A 12,144-nucleotide genomic window follows, 5' to 3' on the forward strand; every position below is an offset into this window, starting at 1 on the left:
CTTAGCCTATCCATATGCTTTTGCAGATTCTTTGCATTCTCCTCACAACTTGCTTTTCCACCCATCTTTACACTGTCAGAGGTGCCGTCTTTCGGAAGAGACGCTAAACCGAGGACCCATCTGCTCTCTCAAGTGGACGTAAATGATCCCATGACATTATTTCGAAGAGCAGGGGAGTTATCCCCGGTGGCCTGGACAATATTTATCCCTCAATCAACATAAGAAAAACAGATTATCTGGTCATTTTCACATTGCTGTTTGTGGGAGCTTGCTGTGCACAAATTGGCTGCCGCATTTCCTACATTATAACAGTGACTACACTCCAAAAGTACTTCACTGGCTGTAAAGTGCTTTGATACATCTGGTGGTCGTGAAAGGCGCTATATAAATCCAAGTCTTTCTTTTTAAAAGATCTCATGGCATTATTTGAAGAGCAGAGGACATCTCTAAAAAAAAACTGATCATCTAATTTCTTTTTATCTCTGGTGCCTGTGGGATCTTGCTCTGCCCGAATTGGCTGCCATGTTTCCTACGTTACAAAGGGACTACACTTCAAAAGTAATAAATTTGCTCGGAAGCGCTGTACGGCGCCCTGATGCCTGAAAGGCGCAATATAAAATAGGAGTTCTCTCGTTTAGTTTCAATCATTTCACGGTGCTCCTCAAAAACTTCACCTACCTTTTTATGTGGTTCAAGTGTCAAATTCTGTTTGATAATGCTCCTGTGAAGCACCTTGGGACGTTTTACTATGTTAAAGGCACCACAGAAAGGCAACTTGTTGTTGAATTAATTGCTCCCTCCATCTTTAAAAGCCTCAAAACCTACTTCGTCTTCGATGTATTCATCTCAAAGGCACTATTTACGTGAAAGTTGTTGAAGTACAGCGCTCAGTATATCGAGAGTAAAGAAAGTTTAAATCTTTTCCCAGCTTTTAAGCGGTAATTGTAGCAGAATGCCGCCACCTAGTGGTATAATAAATAAGTCTGTATGTCCCAATTTATCAGGACCAACTGTCCCTTCTAATAGTAGCATAAATAGCAGCAGGTTACATTAATTTCCTCCTGCCTCAAGAGCATCGACTTTAAATCCATACGGAATCATTTTATTCAAACAAACACTTAAGCTGCTAAATTCACCATTCCAATCTCACGAAAACTCACCCATTAGCACTTAGTAGAAAGGGTACTGACTGCACTTCCGAGTTCTCATTAACTGTCAGTGCTGAATCATGACTCCTGAAATCAGCCACACGCAGATTCACAGAACACTGACTACAAAGGATTACAGACATAGAATATATGACACAGAAACAGGCCATTCGGCCCGACCAGTCCATGCCGACGTTTATGCTCCACTCATCTAAATCTATCAGTTTCACCCTCTATTCCCTTCTCCCTCATATGCTTGTCTAGCCTCCCGTTAAATGCATCGATACTATTCGCTTCAACCACTCCCTACGGTAGCAAGTTCCACATTCTCACCACTCTCGGTGAAGAATTTATATTGATGGTCTCTAGTTATGCTTCCCCACAAGTGGAAACATTCTCGCTGTATTTATAAAAACATTTCATAATTTTAAAGACTTCTATTAGATTACCCCTCAGCTTTCTTTTTTCAAGAGAAAAGAGATCCAGCCTGCTCATCCTTTCCTGATATGTATATCCTCACATTTCTGCTATCATCCTTGTAAATCTTCTCTGCACCCTCTCCAGTGCCTCTATATCCTTTCTATAATATAGCGATCAGAACTGTACACAGTACTCCAAGTGTGGTCTAACCAAGGTTCGATACAGGTTTAGCATAACTTCCCTACTTTTCAATTATACCTCTAGAAATAAACCCTAGAGCTTGGTTTGCTTTTTTATGGCCTAGCTAACCTGAGTCACAACTTTTAGTGATTTGTGTATTTGTACTCCGAGATCCCTTTGTTCCTCTGACCCACCCAGACTCACACCCTCCAAGTAATGTGACCTCCCTATTCTTCCTACGACAATGTAATACCTCACATTTATCCGTGTTGAACTTCATTTGCCAATTAAATGCCCATTCTGCAAGTTTATTAATGTCCTCCTGTAATTTGTTGCAGTCCTCCTCAGTATTGACTAGTCCCCCAACTTGGTGTCATCCGGAAATTTAGAAATTGTGTTTTTGATTTCAAAGTCTAAATCGTTAATATAAATTGTGAACAGTGGTCCTAGCACTGATCCTTGTGGAACATCACTATCCACCTTCTGCCACTGTGAACAGCTACCCTTTACCCCTTCCTCTTTGCTTTCTGTCTTGAACCCAGCTAGCTACCCATTCTGCTACTTGTCCCGAGTCTGCATTCTCTGACCTTGTTCATCAGTCTATTATAGGGTACCTTATCGCAGGCCTTTTGAAAATCTAGGTAAATTACATCTACTGCATTACCATAGTCTAACTGTCTGTTACTTCTTCAAAACATTCAATAAGATTGGTCAAGCAAGACTTTCCTGTTTGAAATCCATGCTGACTATTCAATATTATATTTTTGGTTTCTAGATGTTCTATTTTCTCCTTTAGCAGGGATTCCATTATTTTCCTACCACCGATGTGAAGCTGACTGGTCTATAATTCCCTGGACATGTTCTATCTCCCTTCTTAAATATAGGTATTACGTTAGCTATCCGCCAGTCCTCTGGCACTACACCCTTTTCTAACAAATTATTAAATATGTGTAGTAATGCCTCTGCTATCTCTTCCCTGGATTATTTTAAAATGCGTAAATGCAATCCATCCAGACCATGGATTTATCCTCCAAGTTTGATTAGTTTATTTAATATATCCCCTCTTTTTATTTTAAATGCACTTATCTCATTACTAATCTCGTCATCCAATGTCATGTCTATCTGGTCTATCTCCCTCGTAAATATTGAAGGAAAATAATAATTTATATCTCTGCCATCTCTCTATCGTTACCTGTGGTATTATCCTATGTCTGCACTTGATTTCTGCATGCTCTCAGCAACAATACTCGGCCGAACACTGAGGCTCGTTGCCGAGAACATGCAGAAATCAAGTGCAGACAATGGAAGGAGCGTGCGGCAAACCAGGCTCCCCAACCACCCTTTCCTTCAACCACTGTCTGTCCCACCTGTTGCAGAGACTGTAATTCCCGTATTAGACTGTACCGTCACCTGAGAACTCAGTTTTAGATTGGAAGCAAAGCTTCCTCGATTTCAAGGGACTGCCTATGATGATGATGATGATGATATCCTGTCTATTCCTTAATGGCCCTATTACCATCCCAACCTTCTTTTTAATATTGATGTGCCTGTAAAATATTTTACTATTTTGTTTTATGTTCCTTGATAATTTAATTTCATAGTTCCTCTTTGCCTTCCTAATTGTTTTTTTGTCTTCTCTCCGAATCTCTTCGTATTCTCCCTTATCATGCACTCTGCTGCTTTCTATGTACTTAATGTATGCCTCTTTCCTTACCCTCAATTGTTCCCTTATGGCTTTATTCATCCATGGAGTCTCATTAGTGTTTAGTTTGTTCTTTTCTTTTGTGGAATATATTGTTCCTGCACTCTGCTGAACATCATTTTAAATGTTTCCTATGCTGTTCTACATCATTTTTTTGCCAATTTTGTTGGACATTTCATTTTCCCAAGTTCTATTCTCAGACCCTCAAAATCAGCTTTTCTCCAATCTATTACCCTGGTTTTCATCATACTTGTGTCCTTCTCAATTATCATCTTAAAGCATATTATATATGGTCACTATTGCCTAGATATTCCCCTACTTTTACTTCTCTTATCTGCTCTGGTTCATTCCCCATTACTAGATCCAATAGCGAATTCTCCCTTGTTGGGCTTTTTACATGTTGGGTTAGAAATGAGTCTTGTACACATTGTAGGAACTCCGCTCCCTTATCCACTTTACCTACCTCTTCTGTCCAATTATCAGGGTAGTTGAAATCCCCCATGATTATTATTCTATGGTTTTTACTCTTTTCCCTAATTTGTCTGCATATTTTTTCTTCCACCTCTCTTCCACTATTAAGTAGTCTGTACACTACACCCATTAGTGTGATTGATCCTTTATTATCTTTTATCTCTATCTATATGGATTCTATTTTTATCTTGCTGATAGTGGTGTCACTTTTTTCCATGTTATCCCTATTATGTTATCCCCAACAAGTACAGCTACCCCACCTCCCTTTTCCCCCCTCTATCTTTTCTAAATATGTTACACCCTGCAATGTTTAACTTCCAGTCCTGATTTTTGCTTAGCCATGTCTCAGTAATCCCTACTATGTCTGGTTCCTCACAACGCATGATTGTCTCCAACTCCCCTGTTTTATTGCTGCACAGACAGTGTAACTCATTTTTAATAGGATTTCCTCTCACTAAGTTTAACCATCGTCTTATTCTCTTGCTATCAATGTCCCCCTCTTACTTTATTCTTTCCTATGCTCTCTTTTCCTGTTTTGTTTAAATTTAGGCTGGTTACGTTTCTTGTAGATCCTTACCCCCATCTTACCAGTTTAAAGCCTTTGCCAGCTCCCTATTTACCCTTTTTGCTCGGACACGGGTCCCATTCCAGTTCAGGTGCAGCCTGACCCATCGGTACAGCTCCTTCCTGTCCCAGAACTGGTGTCAGTGCCCCATGAAAAGGAACCCCTCCTTCCCACACCAACCTTTTATCCACATGTTAATTCTCCTGATCTGTCTGCTCTATACCAATTTGCCATGGCTCGGGCAATAATCCAGAGCTCATTACCCTTGAGGTCCTTCTTTTTAATTTAGAGCCTAACTCCTAATACTGTTTCAGCAGGACCTCTTCCCTGTTCCTACCTATGTCATTTGTTCCAACATGGACCACAACAACTGGATTTACTCGCTCCCTTTCCAAGTTCCTCTCCAGCCACCGTGAGATTCCCTTACCCTGGCACCGGGTAGGCAACACACCCTTCAGGATTCTCGTTCTTGGCTGCAGAGGATGCTATCTATCCCCCTACTTAGAGATTCCACTATCACCAACACATTTCTATTCTGCTCCCCACCCCGCCCTCCTCCTCCCCCCGACAGCCTCCTGAGCCACGCTGCCTTGGTCTGCATTGTGACTGTCCTCCCCGCAGTCCTTCTCCTTGTCCTCACAGGTAGCGAGTACATCGTACCTGTTGGACAGGACCAGTGTCTGCAGGACCTCCTTCTCCACCTCTCCTAAATCCCGGGTCCCCAACAGTCACACCCTCCCTTTTCCTGAACCTGTGCTTTTCCTTGCTTACACTGAAACATAACAGCAGCAGAAGGTTTTTCGGCCCCTATGGCCTGTTAGATCAATTAGATCATGGCTCATCCGTATCTTAACTCCATTCCACCCGAGTTCCGTAACACTTGATACCCTTGCCTAACAAAAATCTATCAATCTTAGTTTTGATGTTTTCAATTTACCCTCCAGCTTCAGCAGCTTTTTGAGGAGAGAGAGTTCCAGATTCCCAGCACCCTTTGTGTGAAGAAGTGCTTCCTGACATCACCCCTGAACAGCCAGGCTCTAATTTTAAGGTTACACTCCCTTGTCCTGGACTCCCCCCACCAGAGGAAATAGTTTCTCTCTATCTACCCTATCAAATCATTTAATCTCGTCGAAATAGTGCCGTAGGATCATTTATGTCCACCTGAGGGGGCAGACGGGGCCTCGGTTCTGAGCCCTGGGAGTGCAGTCGGCAATTTGAAGAACTGCACCCTCCCACCGGCACCCAGCCCACCCTGACCCATTTACCTAGCCAGTCTCTCACCTTGAAACACATGGGGCACACCAGCTTGGACTTGTACTGGCCCTGGAACAGATCCACGATAAAGGAATCATTTCTCATCTTGTGACGTTCCCAGGCCTCCTCTGCCACCACCTGTGCGACATGGGCAGAAGTGAAGGAACAGGATACATTGCAGATGGAACAAAAAAAGTGCTGAAACCTCTCTTTGATTTTCACCACACCAGCCGACAGTCAGGTCAAATCTTGACCTATACGATTCTATGGGCCCACTCTCTGGGATTCTCCAGCCAGAATCTCAGCCCCCAGCATGGTGTATCGGTAGATTTACTGTCCTAATACATGAAGACTCCATAGCACTAGGTATTAGGATTGCAACAGCACAAAACCTGCTAGAGACCAGGCACAGACCCAGCACCGCCACCCACAGGCACTTGGGAAGTATTGCAGCAACTGAAAGAGATTGGAATGCACAGCAAAATAGTGGCTGAAAATGGAGATTGACCAGCTGCATAATTAGTGCTCATGAACACATGAAGCATCGCCTGGGTTTTCTACCAACAGCAGGCTTAACCAACGTTCCTGGTAAGCTGCCGCTCGCTGGCTTTTACACATGCCCCGCAACCAGCCAGCGCTAGAAAGATAAATTAAGACTGAAAATTGATTTAACGTGCCATTGGTGACAGGCCAAGCAGTCAGTCAGCAAGTGGCGGCAGGACAAGCTGATTAAAGCATACGGGATCCCGGGCTTTATAGAGGCTGTGTGTATGAAAATAAGAATGTTATGCTAAACCTCTTAAAAATCGCTGCCTCGGTCCCAGCCGGAGCAGTGTGTCCAACTCTGGGCACCGCACTTTAGGAAGGATGTCAAGGCCTTGGAGCGGGTGCAGAGAGATTTACTCGATGGTCCCAGGGATGAGGGACTTCAGTGATGTGGAGAGACTGGAGAAGCTGGGAATGCTCTCTTTGGAGCAGAGAAGGTTAAGGGGAGATTTGATAGCGGTGTTCAAAACATGAGGGGTTTTGATAGAGTAAATAAGGAGAAACAGTTTCTAGTGGCAGGAGGGTCAGTAACCAGAGGACACAGATTTAAGGCAATCGGCAAAAGAACCAGAGGGGAGATGAGACTTAATCTCTTTTTAGTCTTCTCTGGAAAGGCCTCTCCACATAACTAGAGTTGGTGAATCTACATTGTACGCTCTCCGTGCCTGTCCTTTGTACAACTGAGTCCAAAACTGCACGAGTTCGCTGTGACTACACCAACGTTTAATTAAATGTGGAACATCAGGTTAAAAAAGGTGCATTGCACTGGCGAGTGGCACAGATACAAAAGCCACTTAATATTGGGACAGCTGTGCGGCAACAAGGCAACAGTTGGAATTACAGGTCCGAGCGTTCTCCAGCACGTGACATACCTCATCTGGGCGTCCATCGGAATCCACCGTCTCAGTGTACGGTTTGTTCTGTATTCTATTGAGGTCCTCATGGAGGCCATCCAACAGAAACGCCATAAACTCCTGGGCGTCGTGCTGTGCGTAACCAGTGAACTGGCTTGCTTTACTTGCCACAATAGCCTGGGGGAAAAGAGAGAAGTCATGTAGCGAGTGTGCACAGTGGAGCCAAAGCAACTAAATTTTATACGTATTTGGGTCGTCTTGGTGATAGGTTTAGGACCCCGTTTGCGCAAAATATCCAACAAAAGTTGTTTTCCTTTTATCCCCAATAGTTTGCTCCTCTTCTGAAGGTGGGGCTGAGGCACAGCGCATGAATGCGCCCCTCGTCCCAGTGCCCTGTGTGCCCCCACCCCTCCCCGGGTTACAGTGCCCTAATGCCCCCTCCACCCTCGCCAGGGTACAGCGCACCTTTCCTCCTCCCCCCCGCCCCCCATGGTCTTGTCCCACCCTCTCCCCCTCCCTCTGCAATCCTCTCCAGCTGTAGGGCTGAAGCTGGACTGCTGCACACCTCCTCTGCCCCCACGCTGCTGTCAGTGAGGTTGAATTCTGTAACCACATTCTGCAATTCAGTTCCACACCCTCTCCATCTAGCTACCTCTCTCCCCTCCTTCAAAAGCACCCATATAATTGATGCACTTAGTTGTTCTTTCAGCCATGTCCCTCACACATTCACACATACATCCGTCTTGCAGCCAATCACTTGCCCATAATGTGCCTTGAAACGGTATGAACACAACCTCACATTAAGAAGCATCTGACAGAATTCACGGGGCCGGACAGGGGGGTGGAGGTTTGAGATGGGTACGGAGCAGGAAGTTAAAAAGACTTGCATTTATACAGCGTCTTTCACGACCACCGGACGTCCCAAAGAGCCTTACAACCAATTAATTACTTTTTGAAGTGCAATCACTGTTGTAATGTAGGAAATGCGGCAGCCAATTTGCGCACAGCAAGCTCCCACAAACAGCAAAGTGATAATGACCAGATAATCTGTTTAAGCAATATTGATTGAAGGATAAATATTATCAGGGCACCAGGGATAATGTTCCTGCTTTTCTTTGAAATAGTGCCATGAGATGTTTTACATCCACCTGAGAGCAGACATAGCAACAGGAAAAGGCCATTTAACCCCTCGAGCCTGTTTCATCATTCGATAAGATCATGGCTGATCTGCGATCCAACTCCATATACCTTCCTTTGGCCCATATACCTTAATACCTTTGGTTAACAAAAAGCTATCAATATCCTATTTAAAATTAATTGATCTAGCATTAACTGCCGCTGGCGGAAGTGCGTTCCAAACTTCTACCACTCTATGTGTGTAGAAGTGTTTCTTAATTTCATTCCTGAAAGGTCTGGCTCTAATTTTTAGACTATGCCCCCTAGTGCTAGACTCCGCAACCAGCAGAAATAGTTTCTCTCTATCCACCCTATTGGTTCCCCTTAATATCCTAAAAACTTTGATCAGATCTTCGATCAGATCACCCCTTAACCTTCGATCAGATCACCCCTTAACAGACAGGGCCTCGGTTTAACATTTCATCTGGAAGACAGCGAGTGTCGGCCTTGATTTTTGTGCTCAAGTCCCTGGAGTGGGACTTGAACCCACAACCTTCTGACTCAGAGGCAAGAGTGCTATCCACTGAGCCATGGCTGACAGTAGGAGAGAGGGTGACTGAAAGCACTGTTGAATAAAGCCAGAATTGAAAATTTCAAAACAGATCGATAGTTTATTGTTCGGCAAGGGTATTAAGGGTTACGGAACCAAAGGGGGGTAGATGGAGTTAAGATACAGATCAGCCATAATCTAATTGAATGGCGGAACAGGCCATTCCCTCCTGTTCCTATGCTCCTAATAAGGTCACACAGTTTTGATTCTGCGCTGTGTTGTATAACTGACCCAGTAAAGTGGCCTTGCGAGCAGGAGTTTGAGTAGTGAACACAGCTGTGCTGCAACTGCTCACTGCTGCATCATCCCCGCTGCAGCTGAACGAGCAGCCAGATACCAATGAAAGAGGAGGGAGCTTTGTTTGAAGAGAAGTATAAGGTGTTTGGACAGGCTGACGACAGCACAGAAACAGCGCAAGACTGAGAGAGCTATTGAGAAGCCGCAATTTCTGCTGCCAGCCGTTGTCACTTGCTGAGGGTTTTCACGGTGAGGCTGGGCACACCGTTGTGGCCACACAAAAACTCCATCTAGCCTCTCCCACACATTTGTGATGCCTTAAGCATCACGTCAACATACACTTTATCCCGCCTGGGCGCCGTGTAAACACAGGACCAGAAGGCCGTTCAGCCCCTTGAGCCTGTGGCATACAAACAGGAGGTGGTCATTCAGCAATGTTCCCTCCAATTTCTTTTGGTGCACGGTCCCTTTAAACTTGTTACACGGCATCGTTTCCAGCGGCAGCAGCTGGTGAGCGACCTGTGTGTGACCTCCCGATTGGGGCATGGCCGTGCACTTTAGGGGGAACACTGTTATTCAGCCCCTCAAACCTGTTACACAGAAACAGGAGGCGGCCCATTCGGCCCCTCGAGTCTGTTACACAGGAACAGGAGGAGGCCCATTCGGCCCCTCGAGTCTGTTACACAGGAACAGGAGGAGGCCCATTCGGCCCCTCGAGTCTGTTACACAGGAACAGGAGGAGGCCCATTCGGCCCCTCGAGTCTGTTACACAGGAACAGGAGGAGGCCCATTCGGCCCCTCGAGTCTGTTACACAGGAACAAGAGGAGGCCCATTCGGCCCCTCGAACCTGTTATAGTATTTAATTAAATCATGGCCGATCTTCAGAGAGGTGAATCACGTTAAAAACCCCAAGTCAATTAGGAGGTAACATTTTTTGGAAAATTCCATACCGATTGAAATTAGTCCAGGATCCACATTGACCATGACTTGTATAATGTAGTAGTTGTTATATATGTAAACTTGTATTTACTCTACAGCCACCAGAGGACTCATTCCCTGGAGTCCCAAGGGATCCCATAATTCTTTGGGAGCACAATTATTTAAGGAGGCCTCACAGGTTGGAGATGCACTCTGGAGACCTGCAATAAAAGACGATGGTCACACTTTACTTTGAGCTCAGTGTTCAGTCTGACTCTTTCTCCATACATAACAACTGGAGATATAGATAGCGAACCCAAAGATGCAGAGAACAGTGGGCACCCTGGTGATCCTCCTCACCGTCTGTGGGGCACCAACATATGGTCTCATGAAGAATCTGCTCACTCCAGCGAAACCCACGGAGAAACCATACGACGATTTGTGCACACTGGTCCGAGAGCATTTGAACCCGAAGGAAAGCGCTCCGATGGCGAGGTACCGGTTCTACACCTAGAAAAGGTCTGAAGGCCAGGAAGTGGTGAGTTATGTCGCTGAGCTAAGATGCTTTGCAGGACATTGCGAATTTGAAGGACACTTGGAGCACATGCTCAGAGACATTTTCGTACTTGGCATTGGCCACGAAACCATACTTCGTAAACTTTTGACTGTAGAGACCCCAACCTTGAGTAAGGCCATAGCGATAGCACAGGCGTTGATTGCCACCAGTGACAATACGAAGCAAATCTCTCAGCACACAAGTGCTGCTACAAGTACTGTGAACAAAGTGATGTTTTCGAATCGTAACATACAGGGCAGGTCACACATACCTGCAGCTGCACGTCGGCAGATGTCTCAGAGTCCACCATCAAGGGTGATGAATGCAAGGCCATTAACACCTTGTTGGCGCTGCGGGGGTGATCATCGTTTCCATTCATGCCGATTCAAAGGCTACGTTTGCAAGGGCTGAGGAACAATGGGACACCTCCAATGAGTGTGCAAGCGAGCTGCAAATCCTGTTAAACCTGCAAACCACCACGTTGCAGAGGAGGACAGATCCACAGAGGATCACGACAAACCAGAGCCACAGACTGCGGAGGCAGAGGGACATGGGGTGCGCACATTCACCACGAATTGTCCCCCGATAATGCTGAATGTTGAACAAAAAGACTTTCGAAAGACTGTGGTGCAAAAAGGCCTCAAGGCCAATCTGAACTCCAATTCATACGAAACTAAGAACTTACGCGAAAGTGCTACCATAAAGGTCTCCTACGATGGAGCGGTGCACAAGCTACCACTCTGGGTGGTACCGGGCGATGGTCCCATGCTGCTGGCAGGAGCTGGCTGGGAAAGATATGCTGGAACTGGAACGACGTCCAAGTGCTATTGCCCGCTGACGACACTTCGTGTGCCCAGGTCTTAAACAAGTTCCCTTCGCTGTTCGAACCAGGCATCGGGAAATTCCAAGGAGCAAAAGTGCAGATCCACCTAATTCCTGGAGGGCAACCCATCCATCACAAGGCGAGAACAGTACCGTACATGATGAGAGAAAGGGTAGAGATCGAGCTAGACCGGCTGCAAAGAGAGGGCATCATTTCACCGATCGAGTTCAACGAGTGGGCCAGCCCGATCGTTCCTGTCCTCAAGGGAGACGGCACCGTCAGAATCTGTGGCGATTACAAAGTAACTATCAATCATTTCTCCCTGCAAGACCAATATCCACTACCAAAGGCCAACGACCTCTTTGCAACGCTGGCGGGAGGAGAGACATTCACGAAGCTGGATCTGACTTCAGCCTACATGACGCAGGAACTGGAGGAATCATCGAAGAGCCTCACCTGCATCAACACGCACAAAGGTCTTTTTATTTATAACAGATGCCCGTTTGGAATTCGATCAGCGGCGGCGATATTCCAAAGAAACATGGAAAGCTTACTGAAGTCGGTCCCGCACACCGTGGTCTTCCAGGACGAATTCTTGGTCACAGGTCGGAACACAGCCGAGCATCTGTAGAATCTGGAGGTGGTTCTTAGTCGACTCAACCGCGTGGGGCTCAGGTTAAAACGCTCGAAGTGCGTTTTCCTAGCGCTTGAAGTGGAGTTCTTGGGAAGGAGGATTCCGGCGG

General features: G+C 45.7%; 1 protein-coding gene across 6 annotated transcripts in view; it reads right to left on the reverse strand.

The window, feature by feature from the left end:
• Positions 1–12,144, reverse strand: part of usp19 (ubiquitin specific peptidase 19) — a 202,142-nt gene that overhangs the window by 63,223 nt on the left and 126,775 nt on the right. For all 6 annotated transcript variants that reach the window (XM_070895624.1, XM_070895620.1, XM_070895619.1 and 3 more), the window contains 2 exons: positions 7,159–7,317; positions 5,768–5,878 (listed from right to left, as the gene is read on the reverse strand). In XM_070895624.1, the coding sequence (XP_070751725.1) occupies positions 5,768–5,878; positions 7,159–7,317 (270 nt within the window). The remainder of the gene's footprint in view (positions 1–5,767; positions 5,879–7,158; positions 7,318–12,144) is intronic.

This window comes from Pristiophorus japonicus, chromosome 12, assembly GCF_044704955.1.
Source record: "Pristiophorus japonicus isolate sPriJap1 chromosome 12, sPriJap1.hap1, whole genome shotgun sequence".
NCBI classification, from domain to species: Eukaryota; Metazoa; Chordata; class Chondrichthyes; family Pristiophoridae; genus Pristiophorus; species Pristiophorus japonicus.